Consider the following 20,871-nt stretch of genomic DNA (forward strand, 5'->3'; position numbering starts at 1 on the left):
ATATATTTTCCTGTTGCCTTTCTATCAACTCTGTGGTTTACTATATTTGAGAAGCATTATGTTTTGAAGTCATATATTATATTATATACAGAGAAGTGAAATAGAATATTTGGTCGTTGTTGCCACTTGTGAATGAAAAGTGGCTACTATTGGGTAATATTTATTGAGCTCTAATTATCAGGCACCACACATTCTATGCATTGTATCAGTGCTTCTTGGCTTTTGATGGAAATACATGGGATATGGAGATCTTAAAATTCAGGTTCTGGTTCATTCAGTGTGAGAGTAGCGGCCAAACGTCTACAGTGCTGACAAGTTCAAGGATGATGCTGCTGTCCACAGGCTGCATTTTGAATAGCAAGACATTGTACCATTTGATCCTGACAACAACCCTATTAGTTAGAAATTACTTATGGCTAGGCACGGTGGCTAACGCCTGTAATCCCAGCATTTTGGGAGGCCGAGGCAGGCAGATCACGAGGTCAGCAGATCTAGACCATTCTGGCTAACATGGTGAAACCCTGTCTCTACTAAAAATACAAAAAAAATTAGGCGGGCGTGGTGGCCAGCGCCTGTAGTCCCAGCTACTTGGGAGGCTGAGGCAGGAGAATGGCGTGAACCCGGGAGGTGGAGCTTGCAGTGAGCCGAGATCGCGCCACTGCACTCCAGCCTGGGCGACAGAGCGAGCCTCCGTCCCCCCGCCTCAAAAAAAAAAAAAAAAAAAAAAAATCATTTCTTATTTCATATCTATGGAAACTGAAGCGTAGAGAATTTATCCAAGGTTATGTTGCTAGAAAGCAGTACAGCTCGGGCTCTAAATCCAGATTTGCGTCCTGGGATAGTGTATATAATCTGGATTTTGGAAATATTCTCCAACATCCAAAGGTGATCTGATGCTACCTGAAACAAAATTCATAGTTTTAGTTTAAATTTTGACCCGTTTAAAGAAATTTCTTTCTAATTTCTCTTTATGAAAGACTGTGTTAAATGGTGATTCAAATGTGTTGGATTTTGCTTCTAAAGGTATGTAGAATTTAGTATGATTTATTTGCCAAAATTATGGCCTAGGAAACGTCGTGCTATTGATGGAATCCGCATTGAACACAAGAGGAAATTGCTAGGGAAGGATGCGTGTAAGGAAAGGAAATCCTCAGGCTGATTTATTGTTCAGCGCTGAGTGTACACAGTGTGCTATCCTTGTCACAGCCAAACGAAAAAGGACGCAATCACTGTCCTGAACAGATCATTCTTTTAAAAATAATATTTTGGCCTGCTTATAAAGTATGGTTCATAATAAAAAATTTGGGCTACAGAAATATAATACAATTAAATTATCCAAACTCCCATCTTTTTTTTTTTTTTTTTTTTTGTGAGACAGAGTCTGGCTCTGTCGTCCAGGCTGGAGTGCAGTGGCTGGATCTCAGCTCACTGCAACCTCCGCCTCACGGGTTCAAGCGATTCTCCTACCTCAGCCTCCCGAGCAGCTGGGACTACAGGCGTGTGCCACCACGCCCGGCTAAGTTTTTGTATTTTTAGTAGAGACGGGTTTTCACCGTGTTAGCCAGGATGGTCTCGAGCTCCTGACCTCGTGATCCGCCCGCCTCGGCCTCCCAAAGTGCTGGGATTACAGGCGTGAGCCACCGCGCCCGGCCTATTTTCTAATTTTAAGTGAATGCATCTCAAAAGGGTGACGAAGGACCACATTCCTATCGAACAGCAAGAATTCAACTTGGCAGTATCTTGCCACAAATAATTTAAACATTAATTGTGGTTTTGAGGGGCAGTGTGCAGTGGGAGTAAAAGGGGTAGGGTTTAGAGTCTCCAAAAGATTTACTTAAGAAACACGAATGCACTGCTTGTGCACTGCGCAAAAGTTCTGGGGTCAAGTTCCAACTTTCACTAAGGATCCCAGAACAGCCCGGCAGGAGCTGCCCAGGGCTAACGCGCTTTGCTCTCAAACCTGGCCGCCAGTCGCCGACGCATGCGCAGTCTAGCACCGTGGCACAGGCCTTTCTCAAGCAGGTTTTTGTGGGGTCAGCAAAAGGGCCAGAACAGCAACGGCGAACAGTTCCGAGCCTGACAGTGCAGGGGGAAACCAGCTCCAAGTGGAAATCACCTCGCGAGGAAATAGGCTCAGGGATCGGGGCGGTTTCCGCAGGCGTCTCCACACACGCACTCTCACTCACTTTTAGGGTGCAAAAACACCACTAGGGGCAACTAGGAGGAATAGGCTGAGGAATCAGCTATAGAGAATGGAGGGGATAGAGCTGCAAGGGGCGAGAGGGCGACGATCTCTAAAACTTTCAGCGCCGTGCTCTACTGATGCTCTGGGCACTTTTTTCATTGCTCTGGGGAGTCTGGGTGCCCCAATTAATCCGTCGCTCCTTTGAGCATTTGTTGTTTAGGGGGTCCTGGCGGACCCCATCGTATTACAGTATTCAGCCACACTCCCCGCAAAGCCGGGAAGCCGCCCCGAGAGAAGACCCCAGGACGCCGGGGGCTGCGTGAGCCCCGTAAGGCTGCAGGCGGGGGGCACGGGATCCCCTTTGTAGCCGCCGCCCCCCTCCGCCGGCCCCTCCCCCGCGCCCCGCCCTCGGCTACCGACCCCAGCCCCGGCCGCCGGCGCACTCCCACCCGCGCGTCTGGGGACTCGCGGACCGCAGCGAGACCGGCCGGCGCGCTGGGCATGCTCAGTGGCGGGCCGGGCGCTGGAGTCGGAAGCCTGTGTGCGGCAGCCGCTGAGCCGGCCGGGGCGCACGGAGAGCGCGCGGGACTCGCTGCAGCGGCGGCCGGGTCGCGGCGCACCCGGGCCGGGACCGGAGCCGAGCCCAGCGCGGCGTCCGCGACCCGCCAGCCGCTGCTCCTGCTCCCTCGATCCCACGCGGGGAAAGGGCCGGCGGCTATTGGCGTCGGCGGGGCGCGGAGGAACCGCGGCGGCTGCACCGCGGCGGCGGCGGCGGCGGCGGCCGCATCCTTGCCGCCCGCCCCGGCCCAGCCGCGTCCCGGAGCCGTCGGGCATGGAGCCGTGGAAGCAGTGCGCGCAGTGGCTCATCCATTGCAAGGTGCTGCCCGCCAACCACCGGGTGACTTGGGACTCGGCTCAGGTGTTCGACCTGGCGCAGACCCTCCGCGATGGAGTCCTGCTCTGCCAGCTGCTTAACAACCTCCGGGCGCACTCCATCAACCTGAAGGAGATCAACCTGAGGCCACAGATGTCCCAGGTGAGGAGGCCGGCGCGGGCGCCCCGCCTCCAGCCGGCAGCTCCCATTAATCATGCGGCTAATTTCTTTGTGTAAATGCAAACGTCTAGGTGCGCTGAGCTTGTCCTGCCTCCCAGCCTTCTGCTTTGGGACCACTTCGGCACCACTTTGGCGTTTCCTACCTTAGCTTGAAATGGTTTAGCTCCTCAAGCTGAATGCGAAAGCCTTGCGTCCGGAGATGGTGTGAGGATTTCGTAAAGGCTTTCTGTGAGGCGGGAAAGAAATAAGTTGTCTTAGGGTGCCCTTCACCTACTCTGCGTGTGTGTGGCGCGACAAAGGGAATTTGATCAAGCTGTTCTATAATAACGAAGGGGAGGGACGAAACGAGGTGATGGGGTAATTTGCCCTTAGTTTCTTCTTTTGCTTTGCGTCTTGTACTCATGTTTTCCTGAAAGAGGAACCATGACATAAATGAGGACTCGAGGAAGTGAAGGGCGTTTGGTCCCGTTATCTGTCCAGGAGTGACACTGGTCAAAGGGAAGAACAGGGAGCAGAACCCAGAGGCCGCCCCCAGGGCCCCTGAGCTGGTGGCCAGCCGGCAAGCTCCCGTTTACAGCTCTTCCTAAACCATGTGAGAAGGAGCGAGTCCAGCCTCTCTCAGCAGAGACAGGAAATGAGAAGTTTCACTAGAGATTCCGCTTTCCTTCCTGCAGTGCCCTGCTCAGGTGCTGTGGTGCCGCTCGGCTCCTGGGGCTGGAGCTGCCTCTTTGAGGGTTAAGCCAGACACCTCTGGAAGGTTGGGTGCACCCTAGAGTCAGCTCAAAAGTCACAGTTCAGTGGAAGAGTAGTTTATTTCTCCTGTCGGAAAATTTTTGTACAGAAGGATGTCAAACTCGGTTCAGAGCCTCTTTCTCTTTCAGAATGTTAAAACAAAAAACCAAACTGCTTTCAACTTAAAAGGGAGAGGACAGAGCCCTCTCCATGAAACATTTCAGCACTAATCCTCTATGACGCAGAGCCTCAGCTTCTTAGCAACCAGAGCAGCGCCTTTTAAGAAGGAACGGACTTTATATGATTTAATAAGTATGTATTTAAAGTTAGAGCACACACAGTCATCTCTGATTCTTGGTGTCAGTGTTTCATCAGGGTCCCTAGCACTTCAGATTCTGCATTCCTTGCCTGTTTGCCTTCAACCTGCTGGTGGGCAGTCCCTAAGAAAGAACAGGCATGGAAGTGGAGAGAGCCATACGTATTTAAAAGTGAGATAAATTATTTTATACCCCTATAAACCTGCATGGCGATTGCTACCTCTGGGTACCCCTTCAGAGTTGTCTGAACTCTGGATATTCCTTTGAGGGGTTTGGCAGACTTTTCTATTATGGTGGGAGCTGCAGTTAGCTACTCTCACACATCCCCATTTTCCACTTTGCCTGTAGCCTCAGGAGGCAGCGTGGGTCAGGATGCCTTGGTCCGCCAGTAGGGAGTACAGTACTGTGCACATTTCGTGGAACTTGTTTCCTGGAACTCTCAGCAGTTGTTCTCAATAATCACGTTTTCTGGACAGCTGAAGACCTTTTTAAACCTCGAAGCCTTTATTTGAATGCTAACAATGGATGAGAATCGTTTTGAATGTGTTTCACTCTTCTCCTCTTATGTTAGATGTAATTTAATCTTTCTGATGACCAAAGATTGTCATTATAAGCATCATTAATGAAAATTGAGTACATACAATGCTCTAAGAGTTCTGTTCCCTAGTGGGGGTAGCAAAATGAGCACACCAGGATACTTGCCCTAAAGGAATTATTACACTATGCTATCAGATGATAAATCACTGGGTTATAATAGGGTAAGTAGGACAGCTAATGACCTTCTTTGTGCTGTTGCACTTTTGAGTTCTTAAGTCTGTTCAACCTTGAGGTTTCTGGTTCCAAATTAAGTACAGTTTCTCCTGTAATGTCCGATGAGAGGGTGCTTCCCTCAAATGTGAATCCTAGAAGGCTAGTACCTGAACCTGGTGATGTCTGTTTTTGCTTTCCTCTTAGTTCTTGGCCTCATTGCAGAGAGGCAAGGCTGCTGAACAAGTGGATGCTAGGCCGATGAGTTTGTATCATGCAGGTTGTCATTAAATCCTTTAATGAGACTTATGAAATGATTTTATGAAACAACTTGACATATTTAACATGCTTATAGTGCCTAGCACATGTACTTAATAAATGTTTACTATTAGCAAAATATGAAAAACATTTTTTCTGCTATTGTTATATTAAGAGTAATAGGTTCCAATAGAAATTTTAAAACAATTGTAGAGGCCTACCGGTTCCTTTGGGCTGATAACCCCAAACATTTTGCCTCTAACTACTCATATCTTTCTTGGGAAAGGTTCTAGCTGTAGTGAATAAACTATTAACCTGGTACAACCCTGTCATGTCCCATCAGAATGTATTCCCCTGGAGTTAGAGATGTCATTACTAGTACTTGTGGCTTTTTGGTATGTCTGAGAGTCGTTCCGTCTACTTAGATTCTGTTGAAGATATTAATTTGACATAGACTATTTTTTATAGCACATGATCTCCTAAGCTGAGAAATAACTGGAAGCTGTCACTTCAGACTTTTGTGACATATTGAGACTGTAAAGAGCAGATGTTGACAAAAGAAATTTTAATTTATTGATGTTTTGTTTGTAGCCTGTTTAGCTTTCCTGAAAGAGGCTATAAAATGACTAGCCTTTTAAAATGAGTGTTTATTCCAGTGAGTGGGATGCCTTTCTATTCTCTGTTAGCCTTCTGCCTTGTTTGCATTTAAAAAAATAAATAACTGCAAATAATGACTGCTCAATTATAGGTTTGAATCTTGGAATCTTAATAAGTTAGTTGATTATCTTTCAAAATAAAAGCATGGATGGGATCCCAGTTTTCTTACTTATTGTTCTTTCTGGCTGTTGACATCAGTTTGTTTTTGATCTTGCCATCTTGGTAAGAGGATGATCTTCAGTTCAAAAATAAGTATATTTTTTCATGCTGATTTAGCTTTTGTTTTTATTTATGATGGGTTAAAGAGGTAAACATTAATCACATTTAGTTATACATTTAACATGTTCTTCTTATTATATAATACAGTTAAATAAAATGCAGTTGGCCAGTGAATATCTAAGAAATCTGGTGTCTGTATACGTTAGATTTTAGTGTCTATATTTGAGATTTATTTTTCATCTGAAACAGTATTCTAGCCAGGACACAAAGCATGTGAATGATTCTGGAAGAGAAGAGCCTACTGGTGATAGCTGTACTGGGTGGGCGGCACATGCTGGGGTTGGGGCGGGGGGCGGGGTGTGCCTGTGGAAGGGCATGAGTTATTGGCTTGATGTCACTTTTAGTGGTTAAGAAGATCTTCGTGAATGCCTATAACCACCCCTAGATCTATCATGAATGACAGTACCTTAGTCTTAGTTTGAAACTTAAAATTTTGCTTTATACTATGCTTTATAGTAGGGGTAATACATTCAATGAGTTTAGTGGCCACTATGGACAGTATATGTAAACTTTGAATTGTCCAAATGAATAGTTCAGACTTCAAGGATTCCTTCAATGAATATTTACTTGTTCCTACTATGTTCCAGGCACTGTTTTAGACACTGTCTTGGACAAACTCAACAAAGTCCCTGCCCTAAAGGGGTTTGGATTTTAGTAGAGTTGAACCATAAATAAATGACTGTATAATTTATTTATATATTTATATTTTTACATATAATTTATTATATATAATTATTTATATATTTATATATAATGTGCTATGAACCCATTGAAGCTGAGTTAGGAACTAGAGAGAAATGTAATACAATTTTATAGAAGGTAGTCAAGAAAGTCCTCTCCAAGGGAGTGACAATTAGGTGGGACCTGAAGCGAGTAGGGAACACAGGAATGTCAATGTTTGGAAAAAAGAACATTCCTGGTGGAGGGAATACCAAGTGCAAAGCTCCTGAGGTCATTAAGTGGCAGGCATACTGGAGGACCAGCAGGGTCAGTGTGGCTGGAGGAGAGTGAGTATGGGAAAGAGTGGGAAACATAAAGTCAGAGAGAAAATGGAAGCTCGATTTTTAGGACTTGTGGGCCACTTTAAGGACTTTGGATTTCACTTTGAGTGAAATGAGAGGTCAACAGAGGGATGAGGAGAGAGTGACATGGCCTGATTTACCTATCTTTTCTTGTCTTTTTTTTTTTTTTGAGATGGAGTCTTACTGTGTAGCCCAAGTTGGCGTGCAGTGGCCTGATCTCAGCTCACTGCAACCTCCGCCTCCCAGGCTCAAGAGTTTCTCGTTCCTGAGCCTCCAGAGTAGCTGGGACTACAGGCACGTGCCACTACTCCTGGCTACTTTTTTGTATTTTAATAGAGAGGGGGTTTCACCATGTTGCCTAGAGTGGTCTCCAACTCCTGAGCTCAGGCAGTCCACCCGCCTTGGCCTCCCAAAGTGTTAGGATTACAGGCATGAGCTGCCACGCCCAGCCCTGATTTACCTTTCCTACAGTTACTTTGGCTACAGCATTGAGAACAGACTGGAGAGCAGCAAGGATAGAAGTGGCCAGGCTAATACATCGTTCAGGCAAGAGATGATGGCGGCTTTTACCAAAGCAATAGCAGGGCAGATGGTGGAAAGAGTAGGCTCTGAATATATTCTGAAGATGGAGCCAGCAGGAGTTTATTGATGGACTAGATTAGGGATATGAGAAGAGAGAAGTCAAGTATGTCTCCAGAATTTTTGACCTGAGAAACTGGATGATGAAGTTCCCATTTACTGAAATGGAGAGGACTAGAGGAAGTATGGTGTGGGGATGTATGTGGGGAGAGGGGAAGGAATATCTGGAGCTAGTTATGATTGAAATGCCTAGTAGACATCTAGATGGGTACGCCGAGCAAGTTGGAGGAGTTGGAGATGTGGGTATAAAGTTTGGAGTCATCAAGGTGAGGATGGCATTTAAAATCATGAGACTGGGTGATACCACGCAGGGAGTAGTGAAGAAAGAAGAAAAAGTCTGAGTGAGCCATTGGAGCATGCCTGTTCTTGAGGGCAGAGAGATGGGGAGAACCTGTGAAGGAGTTGAGAGGCAATGGCCGTGAGGTAGGAGGGAAATCAAGTGAACAGAGTATTTTTGGGAGGAGTGATGACATGTCAAATGCTGCTGATCAAGTGAAATAAGGACTGAGGATAGAAGATTTAAACAATATAAGGTTCCTTGGTGACCTTGACAAAAACAGTTTTGGAGAGGGTTGAGACAGCAAGTATAGCCATCTCTTTAGGGAGTAATTTTGCTGCAAAGAGAACAGAAAAATGGGATAGTGGCTACTAGGGGAAAAGAAATCAATGTATGGGTTAATTAATTAATTAATTAATTAATTTTTTAGACAGAGTCTTGCTCCGTCACCCAGGCTGGAGTGCAGTGGTGAGATCTTGGCTCACTGCAAACTCTGCCTCCTGGGTTCAAGCAATTCTCCTGCCTTAGCCTCCCAGGTAGCTAGGATTGCAGGTGTGTGCCACCACGCCTGGCTAATTTTTGTATTTTAGTAGAGACGGGGTTTTACCTTGTTGGCCAATCTGGTCTCAAACTCCTGACCTCAGGTCATCAGGCTGCCTTGGCCTCCCGAAAGTACTGGGATTACAGCTGTAAGCCACTGTGCCCGGCCTGGATATAGTTTATTTTCTTATGACACAATTCTTATTTTATACCTATTAGAAGAGCTCTTTAGATGGACAGATTTTCTCATATGGTACTCTTGTGTATATGTGTATGTATGTGAAAAGATATATCTATATATGAAGAATGAGAACATATGGGCATAGGGAGGGAAACATCACACACCGGGGCCTGTCAGGGGTTGGAGGGTAAGGGGAGGGATCACATTAGGAGAAATACCTAACGTAGATGACGGGTTGATGGGTGCAGCAAACCACCATGGCACATGTATACCTATGTAACAAACCTGCACGTGCTGCACATGTATCCCAGAACTTAAAGTATAATGATAAAGAAAATATAAGTAAAATTTAAAGTGTTTTAAAATCTTCTTTTTGTTCAGATTGTGACTATTCTGAATACCACTTGAACTTAGAGTCATTGATTGCCATGTGTTTTCATACAGTGTTGTGCTTTGAACATCTAGTGTTGGTGATGCAGCATTCCTAAAATAATTCATCACTATTGCCTGTGAGATTTCCTTCTAAGCTGAGTTTTGATGCTGCTGTTATTATTTTAAATAAAAAGTTAAATAGTTTCTGCTGTACACAACCATACATTGTTTTAAAAAACTATGATTTAGTTTTAGCATTGGAGCATGCATTCCAAATACATGTCTACACACTCCCTCCTTCCATACAAGGTGGTGTGACTTACAGATTTTTGGGTTATACAAAAGGGAAGGAGGAAGAACTGTTATTTCCCAAAAAGAATGGTGTGCCTAGTAACATTTTTAGTCAGTTTATTCAGAATAATATCATTCCTTAGTCTTCTCAGAAGTCATTAACCTCTTTGCCATTTGTTAGGTTATTTTCTTGAATAATCTGCCAGCATAATTTTAAACTCAATACCAATCAGGATCTTTTCATGTAAAGTAGTTGTGGCATCTTTATGCATCTTAAGCACTTGTTCTGTCTGTGTGATTGGTGGCTTAACCTAGGTTATCTGGAAAGCAGAGCCTGGGGTAAGGCACTGAAGTACTGAAACCCTCTTGGTGAGGTACAATCCCATGGCTTGCCAGAGTGAGGAAATGAGATCGTGTCTTTTTTTTTTTTTAAGATGGAGAAAATTATACCATGTTTGCAATACAGATGGGGTTGATCTAGTATAGATCACCATATATTTTCTAATATTCAAATACAGTGGATTGTTTTTATTATTTTTCTCAAATCCTCTGTGGCAATTGATTTACTGATCATCCCCTTCTCCTAAAACTCTCTCTTCCCTTTACTCTCACCACCCGTATTCTCCTGGTTCTCTTGTACCTCTTATTATTCCTTATCAGTTTTTGTTTGTTTGTTTGTTTGCTGGCTTCTCTCTATTGAAACATGTCTTAAACGTTTTAGAGTTTTCTCTTTAGTTGTGTTTTGATTTCATATTCGCTTCCCTGTAGCATCTCATGACATCTGTGGTGTTACCTACCTTGCTGGATCCCAAATTCATACTGATAGCCTCAGTCTGCCTGTTTTACACCTCTGCCTCTATAGTTACAGTTGCTCCATAGGTATGAAGTCCGATCATTGTAGAAAGTTCACTCACAATAGAGGGGGGTGGATTGGATGGGACAAAACTAGGCGTGAGCAGGACTGGTACTGAAGTCATTCAACACAAGATAAGGCCAGAAAAAGGAGGCAAATAGAGGGATGGAGAGGAACAAAGAAGATTAAAGTGATAATTATGAGTTGGGATGGATGGGACTTTGCAACCTTTTAGATACAGAGAAAGAGTGGAAAGTATCTAGGTTGAGACCCAGGTTTCAGCATCAGGTGACAGAAGTGTCATAAAGAAGGGGCATATTTTAGTGAGAAAGGGAACACATTCTGTCTTGGACTCTGAGTTGGAAGTTATTACCAGTTACCCTCTCTCTTCTCAGTTTCATGCATCCCACTCTCTTAATACCCCTTTTTTTCAGGTTTGTTCTACTAATACCTAAAACCCAACAATCCTTTGAACTCATTGCTTCTACCACCTCTTAACTGCCTGATTCAGTTTTCATTTCCTTCCTACTTAGCTTAAATACTATAGCCATTATAATTCCCTGACTTCCCTCAATTTGTCCTGCTTGTTTGGATAAACAAAACCCTGGTAAAATTCAACTTGTTACTTATTCCCTGCCTACAACTGAGCTGCTGAATGTAATGGAGGAAAACCCGCACCGTGCTGACTGCTGTCACTTTAAGTTCATGATCCCTAACCTCAGGTGGGCACCTTGGGCCGTCCAGTCATCTGATTATATTTCTTTAATGTTCTCAAAGTATGGTCTGGAACTACTGGCAGTCCCTGAAATGCTTTTAGGGGTCCCACAATTTCAAAACTCTCTTTATGGTTTTATTTATAATCTAATAATAATAGATTATTTGCCCTCATTCTCATTTTCTAATGTGTATATAGAGGAGTTTTCCAAAGGCTGTGTGATAGTGCCTATGCCGTTGCTGTGGCTGACTGTAGAATATATGCTTATGTATGTTTCAAAGGCTTATCAGTTTAGAATTCTAGTATGTTAAACATTAATAGCTATGAAACCCCAAACAAAAGCTGCTGAGGATTCTCAGTCACGTTTTAAGAGTGGAAAGGGGTCCTGAGGAAAAAAAAGTTTGAGAACTGCCCGAGACCATTTACTTTTTGACTCTCCAGATCACTCTGTACTACCTTTTCTTCTTTCCTTCAACTTAACTTCATCACCCGTTTCTCCGTTCTTTCTCTCAACTCGTAATCTTACTTCCTATTCCACTGAGAGAAAAGACAAAATTGGAGGAGAGCTTCCTCAGGCTCCCACCTTCCTGCATCTGTGCTCATAGATGATGCCTTCTCTCCTGCACTATGAGTGAGTTAACAGTGCCCCTGGCCAAGGCCAGTTTCTCCTTCACTCTTACCCCCATGCTCTTCTGCATCATCAGTTCTCTCTTGGATCTTTCCCGTTTGCATGCATGTATGCCGTTATTCCCTTCATTTGATGTGAGATATATTTCAAAGTAGAGATAGAAACATGTGGATGAACATTGGGTGTGATGGAGAGCAACTAAGGATGCCTAGGGTTTGATCTGAGCTACTAGGGCAGGTGATCAGACAACCTCCTTATAACTTTAGTGGTTCCCGATGGACCATGGGATAAAATCCAACCTCCTTAGTATGCAAGAGCCCATGGTCTTGTCCTGCTTCATCTCTCAAAGCTCTTCTCCACTCTGTACTCCTGACCTTTTTGCAGTTTCTTGAAAAGACTATGCTGTTAAATGTCTCTGTGCCATTGCATGTACCTTTTTGTCTGCTTGAAGTTCCCTTTTTCATTTGTCTACTTGAAGATTCAGTTCGAGTCATCTTTATATTGTCTTCCCTGACTTTTCTCCCAGGTGTGGCTGAGCACATGCTGCTTTGTGCCACAGTTTCTGGTGGAATGTAGCATTTCTTGCTGTTTTGCAGTTTTTTTTCTTTATCTGTCTCCCTTCCAGGCTTTGGCTTGATTGAGGATGCCGTAGGCTAGTTCCTTTATATACAGCACTAGAAATGGACACAGGAAGTTATACCTAATAGGCATACATAAATAGACATAGATTAAATTCATCAATGGGATGAAAATGGTGACACTTTCTTTACTACCTTTTCAAACATCTACAAATTAAAAAAAAAACAAAACATAGCCAGCACTGACTGTCATTAAAAACCAAAAATACTTGTTAAGTGCCATTACTAATAATAGCAGGTAACATTACTTCACCACTTACCAACTGAGTGACTCTCAGAAAGTGACTAAACTTGTCTATCTGTCTGTTCTTTAGCTTCCTCATCTCTAAAATAGACCAAATAAAAGAACCTACCTCCTAGGGTTCTTGTGAGGGCTAGCTGAATTAATTAATGTGACTGGCTTGTAACAAGTGCCCAATAGATGTTAACTATTTTTTACTGTAATGATTATCACTGCTTCTGTGGAAACATACAAGGCAGTTACTAAAACCTTCCATGCATTATCTCATCTAATTGTCCAACACCATGAGGCAGGCACTGTTATTTATCCCCATGTGGTGGATACTGTCTGAAGCTAAGAGGGGTTTAGTAACTTACACCAACAAGTGGTTTGTGGTAGAGCCAAACTTAGAATAAGAACATTAAGAGTGAACTGAATTCTTGTCAGCGAGGCTATCGGCACATCTGAATGTGAACTGCAATGAGGACTGCAATGAATTTCCCCCCCCCCCATGGTATTTTGCTGTTATGTGGGGATCCCTTGGAGGAGTGTTCTGATTGGCCTTGTGGCTGTTGTTAATAGCACCTCCTTACTAGTCAGATATTGAGTTAAAATTTTGCCTCAGGACAGGAGAATAGCTTGAACCCGGGAGGCGGAGGTTGCAGTGATCCAAGATCGTGCCACTGCACTCCAGCCTGGGCAACAGAGCAAGACTTCATCTCCAAAAAAAAAAAAAAAAAAAAAATTGCCTCAGGATACTGAATGTATCTGGATGATTTCATACACATTTATCACACTATTCAGTATAAAATGGGTGTTAGACTTTTGACAGGTATATAGTGGGAAAAGGAAAGGAAATCAGGAAAACTAAGGAAAGTTAATGAGGGGAAGAGAAAGTGAGTGTAGCTGTTCCTTTTTGGCCGTTTAATACTGTGCCTTGTGACAGCTGGTCTCAAGCACATGGTTTAATGCTCTATTCTGGAGTCAGGAGTGCCTACATTTCTCTGGGAAGCAGGAACACTTGTTTAAAATGATGTGCTTTGATAGGGCATTTTTTTTCTATTATAAATATTCTTTTTGTAAATTCACAGACAACCTATTGTTAGCTATTATTTGGAGCATTGTTTTATCATATTTTTCATCCTCTGTTAACATAGACCCTGCATGGTGTTAAAGACAGTCACAAGTTGACATTCTGGTTTTCCTTAATCTTGGGCATTTAGTGGATAGAACCATGAACCGCAAAGTAGTTCCTTTTGATTTCCATGTAAAATTATTTTTAAATTGTATTTTGTGCTGCTGTCTGAATGTGCTTTCAAAATCTGTGTTACAAGAAGTGTAGTCAGCTTTTGAGTTGCTTGCTTAACAGGAAGCCAACAGCACATGCTACTCACATGAGAGTTCTTTAAAGGGTCAATTAATATGGAATATTTAATGATACACTTGATACTCACCTTCCATGGTTTTCAGAGTGCCTGTCTTAAAATAGATCTGTAACAGCTGGTCTGAATAAACAAGCGTCATGCTTCCCTGTGCCTTTTCCTGGGAGCATGGGGGCAGCATGGTTTAATGGGAACACTTAAGGTCAGGAGTCAGGAGACCTGGGTTCTAGTCCCAGCTCTGTCTCTGACAGGCTGTGTGACCTTCATATTTCCTTCTCTTTGCCTCTGGCTTCTGTACTTATAGCAATAGCAGCAGATACTTACATGTGCAATAATATACTAAATAGCAACTAAAATGTTTTACACATATCAAGGCAGCATTATGGTTTCATGATCAGGGATCAGGCAGAAATGATTGAATCCCAGCTCTGGCACTTAACAACACTGACCCTGGGAAAGTTACTTTACTTACTGAGTCTGTTTTCTCATCTGATAGGCAAGAAATTGTGGAATTTCTTTGCAGGATTGTGGTGAGAATGAAAATATTTAAATGCCTGGTACATGGTAGGTACTTGGTAAGATTATTTCCTTCCTTCTCCCCACTGCCTCCCCAATCCTCATGTCTATGAGACAGGAAGAATAAGATCTTATCACTGCTCTACAGAGGAGGAAATGGAGATGTGCCCTGGCTAAAGGGCTTTTCTCAAGGTCACATAGACAGGAAGTGGTGAAGACAGGACTTGAGTCCAACTGTCCTAATTCCAAATTCGGCGAAGTTTCCCGTTCCTGCTGCCAAATTGAGTGGATAGATGGCAAATTGCATGAGGAAATGACTGGAAAAGTGCTTTCAAAAAACAAGGCAGGCCCTAGAAATGTAAAATGAGATTGTATTATTTTGCACTGAAAGTTGTTCTATTTAAAATGAAACATCTAAAACAATGAAATTTCTGTTATCTTATGGTCTGATTAGTTTGTGGATTATTTGCTTTTTGGTAATTTTATAGCCCCTCTACTTTCTGTTTGCTTCTGTTTTCATGGAAATTTGTGCAAGTGAAGCAACTATTTAAATCATCACATTGTCTGCTAAATGTTGGACTTTGTGGTAGATGCTGGGTATTCAAATGTGAATGAAACTCAATCCCTGACCCTGTGTTGCTTTTAGTCTATACAGTATGGGTTTTACTTCATATTTTCCCTTATAAAACAGTGGATGGGAAGGGAGCCATTTGGGTTAGAGTGAATGGGCATGGCTAAAGTTTGGTTAGTGGGTAATGCTTTTCTGGATACAGTTAATTTTGCTGATGTGTACATTATGCCATTAATGTCACAAAATGGATTTATTTATGTGTGTGCATGGCTCGAGGTATTTCTCTCCTGTCTTTCTTTTTTTAGGTTGAATTTATATATGTATGTATATATATATATATATACATATATATATATAAAACTTTTATTGTAAGTTCAGGGACACATGTGCAGGTTTGTTACATAGGTAAACGTGTGTCATGGGGGTTTGTTGTGCAGATTATTTCATCACCTAGGTATTAAGCCTAGTACCCATTAGTGATTTTTCTTGATCCTTTCCCTCTTCTCATCCTGCACTGTCTGATAGGCCCCAGTGTGTGGTTCCCCTCCGTGTGCCCATGTGATCTCATCATTTAGCCCTCACTTATAAGTGAGAACATGTGGCATTTGGTTTTCTGTTCCTGCGTTAGTTTGCTAAGGATAATGGCCTCCAGTGCGATCCATGTCTCTGCAAAAGACACGATCTCATTCTGCATAGTATTCCACAGTGTATATGTACCACATTTTCTGTATCCAGTCTATCATTGATGGACATTTAGGTTGATTCCATGCCTTTGCTATTGTGAATAGTGCTGTAGTGAACATATGTGTATGTGTGTCTTTATACTAGAACAGTTTATATTCCTTTGGGTGTATATCCTGCAATGGGATTGCTGGGTCAAATGGTATTTTTGTCTTTAGGTCTTTGAGGAATCACCACACTGTCTTCCACAAATGTTGAACTAATTTACACTCCCACCAACAGTGTAAAAGTGTTTCTTTTTCTCCATAACCTTGTCAGCCTGTTTTTTTTTTTTGACTTTTTAATAATAGCCATTCTGACTGATATGAGATAGTATCTCATTATGGTTTCGATTTGCCTTTCTCTGAAGATCAGTAATGTTGAGCTTTTTTTCATATGCTTGTTGACTGCATGTATGTCTTCTTTTGAGAATTGTCTATTCATGTTTTTTGCCCACTTTTTAATGGTGTTTGTGTTTTTCTTGTACATTTGTTTAAGTTCCTTATAGATGCTGGATATTAGGCCTTTGTCAGGTTCATAGTTTGCAAAAATTTTCTTCCATTCTGTAGGTTGTCTCTTTACTCTGTTGAGAGTTTCTTTCGCTGTGCAGAAGCACTTTAGTTTAGTTAGATCCCATTTGTCAATTCTTGCTTTGGTATTTCTCTCTATAGACATTTGTACAGGGCACAAAGGCATAGAGATAAATCATATGAAGTTCCCACTTTTAGGGGGCGAAGAAAAAATGGAGTTGATCTGGGAGTCAGGCTTTTGCAAGAATGCAGAAATAAAGTTATTGGATGTTATAAGACTGGTGCAAAAGTGCATGCAGCTGGGTGAGAGAGATGAGACCAAGAAGAGGACAGAGACATGAATGGTTACTACAGAGGAAGAAGGTTGGAGAAATAAAACTGAGTAGAGAGAGAGTTATGTGAGATGAAGAATGTGCAAAGACTTTCAGATCTCAGTGATGTCTCTAACAAAAATCTATTCTTAACAATGATGTAGGACCCTTAATAACATTAGTACTGGAAATTTGGCCATACCATTTGCATTTGTCAGGAAAGACATTGAAGTACCTATCTTTGGTGGATAGGCTGGAGCATGAGACGATGGTCTATTCTCTTGAATATCTTGAAAGTTCAGGGAGCAAAAACTATAGAATCAAAATACTTAATGGACATCTAAAGTGCTGAAAGTAAAGAGGCTTGCTCTCTCTCCTCTCTCTAACCTCTAGACTTGTTACTTCTCCCTCCTTCACATCTACTAAGCCATTATCCTCCCTGTGCTCTTTAGTTGACTGATATCTCCTCCTTTCCTGGTCCATCTGGTCTTGACTGTGTACTCTTGAGTCCTATCAGAATTCATGATCAGCCTTTCCATTTTTACTCCAATTCCCTTCACCTTCTGTAACATGAGATATGCCAGTCACCTGACTCCTAGAGCACCCTCCTTCTTAGGCTTTGCTGCCCTTGCCCGTGAGCAACAGAGAGCTGTTGGAGAAAGTGGCTTACCACCTTGCTTTTACTGTCCGTGTTCACTGCAACTTGCCCCTGCTTTCATTCACCTCTTTGCAGTGCCTCATAACAACACCCTCTTGGCTTCCTGTCATTTCCCTGGTCGTGTTCCAATGCTCCAAATCCCAGACACCCTGAATCACTAACTCTCGCTTAGTACCAGCAAGCTCAACTAGTCCTCATCATTACCACCCAGTCCTCCTGAACCCTGACTTGTCGTCAGTCTCTCCCATTCCACACACTACAATGGTGACTATTATTATTGTTACTAGAAGTAACAGTAGCAACTGTGCCAAACTTTACAAGTTATAATTATATGCACATTTTTGCCTTCTGATTCCCAGAGAGAGTTTTGGGTCTTGAAGTAGATGTTTATAAAATTAGAATCTCAGAGAGAACCAGGTGCTGTGAGAACTTTGATTCTAAGAAGTTGGACACTATACAGTAGAAGTACTTTTTTTTTGGTTTGTGGTTTCCAGAATCCAGGGGTATGCTTGGAGAGCATTATCGATGAACCAGAAGCTCTCAAGTAACGTTTTTCAGTTCCTAGCAGCACCCAGGCTGTTTGTCCCCTCTTGCAACCAGCTCACAGCATCTGCTTATTTTTGCAAGCCTGTTTTCAGTAATGTTATGATTCAGTAGTACAACTTTCTTTTAATCATATAGGCAATACCTGATAGAAAAAGTTGGTCTAGAGTAATTCTGTCACTTACCAATACTCTAAAATGTAGGTTTAGCAGAAAACCTTCAAATATGAGAAAGCATTTGTTGGCTAAGGAAAGTTAGTAAACTTAGTTCAGTCAGCCACAGAAGAAATGCATAAGTTCAGATTATTATGACAAATAGAACTGTGTGTGTGTCCATACATGTACCTTGGGATTCTGTAAAATATAGCAATTAATTCATCCTCAGTAAGGAGGAAGCAGGAACTGAGAGCTCTGGAGCTCAGAATGAGTGGTAACACAAAAGATTTGGGTACTTCCAGAGACACTTTTAAGAAGATAATGTTCAGGCCTATAATCCCAGCATTTTGGGAGGCTAAGGTGGGAGGATTGTTTGGGCCCAGGAGTTGAAGACCAGCCTTGGCAACATAGAGGCCCATCTCTACAATTTTTTTTTTTAATTAGCTGGGCACTGTAGCACATGCCTGTACTCCCAGCAACTTAGGAGGCTGATGTGGAAGGATCTCTTGAGCCCTCAGGGTCAAGGCTGCAGTGAGCCATGATCATGCCACTGCACTCCAGCCTGGGCAACAAAGCAAGACCCTGTCTCAAACAAACAAACAAACAAAAACAAACAAAAAAGATTGTTCGTAAGTAATTGTTGAAAAATAAATGAATTATATGTAAAAAAAAAAGTGACATAAAATGTTTCTTAAACTACATATAAATGCAACAAGCTAAACTTCATTTATGCAAATATTTGGAGAGTTTCTAGATTCTGACTTTGAGCCTAAGGGCTTTTAATTAATACACTATTCTAATAAGCTTGTGAGGCAGCATGGTAGAATAGAAATTGTAGTTTCCATTCCTTTTCATTAAGCCTGTTTAAGTCTAAGGGGATATAGGTTGTAAGTTAAAATGGGAATGAAGCATAGTTGAAAGTTAAACTTGCAGTAGTAAACACTATAAAACATGGATTCAGTAATTAATAAAACATATTAATCTTGGACTAGAATGGTCCTATTTGAATGAACCATTGTGGCAATTCAGTTTATTGTTTTTGTTTGTTTGTTTATTTTTTTTTTGAGATGGAGTCTCTCTTGCCCAGGCTGGAGTGCAGTGGCGTGATCTCAGCTCACCACAACCTCCACTTCCTGGATTTAAGCAATTCTTCTGCCTCAGCCTCCTCCTGAGTAGCCAGGATTACAGGCACATACCACCACCCCTAGCTAATTTTGTATTTTTAGTAGAGATGGGATTTTGCCATGTTGGCTAGGCTGGTCTTGAGCTGCTGACCTCAGGTGATCTGCCCACCTCGGCCTCCTAAAGTGTTGGGATTACAGGCATGAGCCACTGCGCCTGGCCAGCTTTATTGTTGAAAGAGTTATATACAATTATAGTGCTGAAAAAATTGTTACAGATAATTCTAGTTCAGCAACTTGGTTTTAAAAATGAGCAATGTAGGTCCTCTGATATGTATACAATGGTTTGACCGAGGTCACTTGGTTTGCCAGAACCAGTCAAAACGCAGGTTTTCATTACAGAACACTAATGACCTGGGCCTTCAAGAGAAGTTTAAATCATGTTTATTCTCTTAAAATTTTTTTTTTTTTTACAAGATCAGGAAGTACTTCAGTTCAGAATTTCTCATGTGAAGCACTTATTATTAAGACCTTATTTTCTCTCATTCATGTATGTTTTTCATTTTTTGGATGCAGTAGTTTAGGGGAATCCGTAAAGGTGAGGGTACAGAGTCTCAGACTTTGGAGCTTAGAATGTTCTGGGAGAATTGAAAAAGCATTGAAAAATGATTAACGAAAATTATAAAATCAAAGATCTGATGCTTAAAGGAGTAAATCCACAGCTATCCAAAACTTAGCCATTCAGCATTACTCAGTTCCTAGGAGAGCAGTTTTGCTATTTTAAGCCAGATAACAAAAATGTGTCCCAAATTCCCAAGGGTATGAGTATTCATGTATGTTTAGGCGTCACCATAAGTTATTACTCCTAGGTTGTGAGTTCCATGAAATTAGGGACCATTTGTTTGTCAGTTTCCTGTTCTTGGCTCAGTACCTGGCACAGGGTGACTGCTCCCATGAATGGCCATTGAGTGATTATTTAATGAATCCTTCACATTGGCCTTAATGTTGGTTGGATGAGAATGCTAGATATTTTTTAATCCTAGGATGAAAAAATTATAATATTCTGCCAGTAGTTCTGCAGTGGGAGGCAGCATGTTATATTGAAAGAATATGGACTTTAGCATTGGCCAGACCTCGGTTCAACTCATGCATCATTAGGTGAATGGCTGCGGGCAAATTCCTTAATCTCTCAACGTATTAATTTTCTTTCTTATGAAGTGGGGATAATTCCTACTGCAGAGTGTTGTGAAGAGTAAGTGAACTCCGATGGGCAAGATACCTAGCACAGCACCAGAGACATAGTGGACAGTTGGTAATCATGTGAGATTCTTTCTCTTCTCCTGATCTTCTTATGGTATAGGGCTTTCCTCACTGTTCTTTTGGAACTCTGTAACTTCGCTTGTCTATGGCAAACTTTTCTTCTCTGTTGTAGTCATCTTTGTGCGGATGTTTTATTTAGACTCATTGAATATAAGACTTGGAATATTGTGGCTTTCAAAAATGATATAATTGGCACATTTTAATCTGTCAATTTGTCTGTTGGCAATTTCATATGTGTAACACTCTACCCAGAATTGGGAGACCTGCATTCCACATGACTCCATTGCTGATAAGCTCAGTGATCTCTAAGTCTCAATTTTCTGTGTGATCACCAGTGGGTGACATTTTATAGCAAAAAAGGTTGTAGGCTTTAGAGTTCAGATTTTGAATCTGCTACTAATTAGCTGGATGATCTAGGGCAGGCTCTTTTCCCTCTGGG

The 20,871-nt window shown here is 42.2% G+C and overlaps 1 protein-coding gene across 3 annotated transcripts in view; it reads left to right on the forward strand.

The window, feature by feature from the left end:
- Positions 1-2,692: 2,692 nt before the first annotated feature.
- Positions 2,693-20,871, forward strand: part of VAV3 (vav guanine nucleotide exchange factor 3) — a 398,937-nt gene continuing 380,758 nt past the window's right edge. Inside the window, exon 1 of one of the 3 annotated variants that reach the window (XM_024235630.2) lies at positions 2,693-3,221. In XM_024235630.2, the coding sequence (XP_024091398.1) occupies positions 3,018-3,221 (204 nt within the window). In that variant the 5' untranslated portion in view covers positions 2,693-3,017. The remainder of the gene's footprint in view (positions 3,222-20,871) is intronic. The other 2 variants (XM_054530500.2, XM_054530501.2) reach the window with 2 other exon arrangements.

The sequence above is a fragment of the Pongo abelii genome, chromosome 1 (genome assembly GCF_028885655.2).
Source record: "Pongo abelii isolate AG06213 chromosome 1, NHGRI_mPonAbe1-v2.0_pri, whole genome shotgun sequence".
Classification (NCBI taxonomy): domain Eukaryota; kingdom Metazoa; phylum Chordata; class Mammalia; order Primates; family Hominidae; genus Pongo; species Pongo abelii.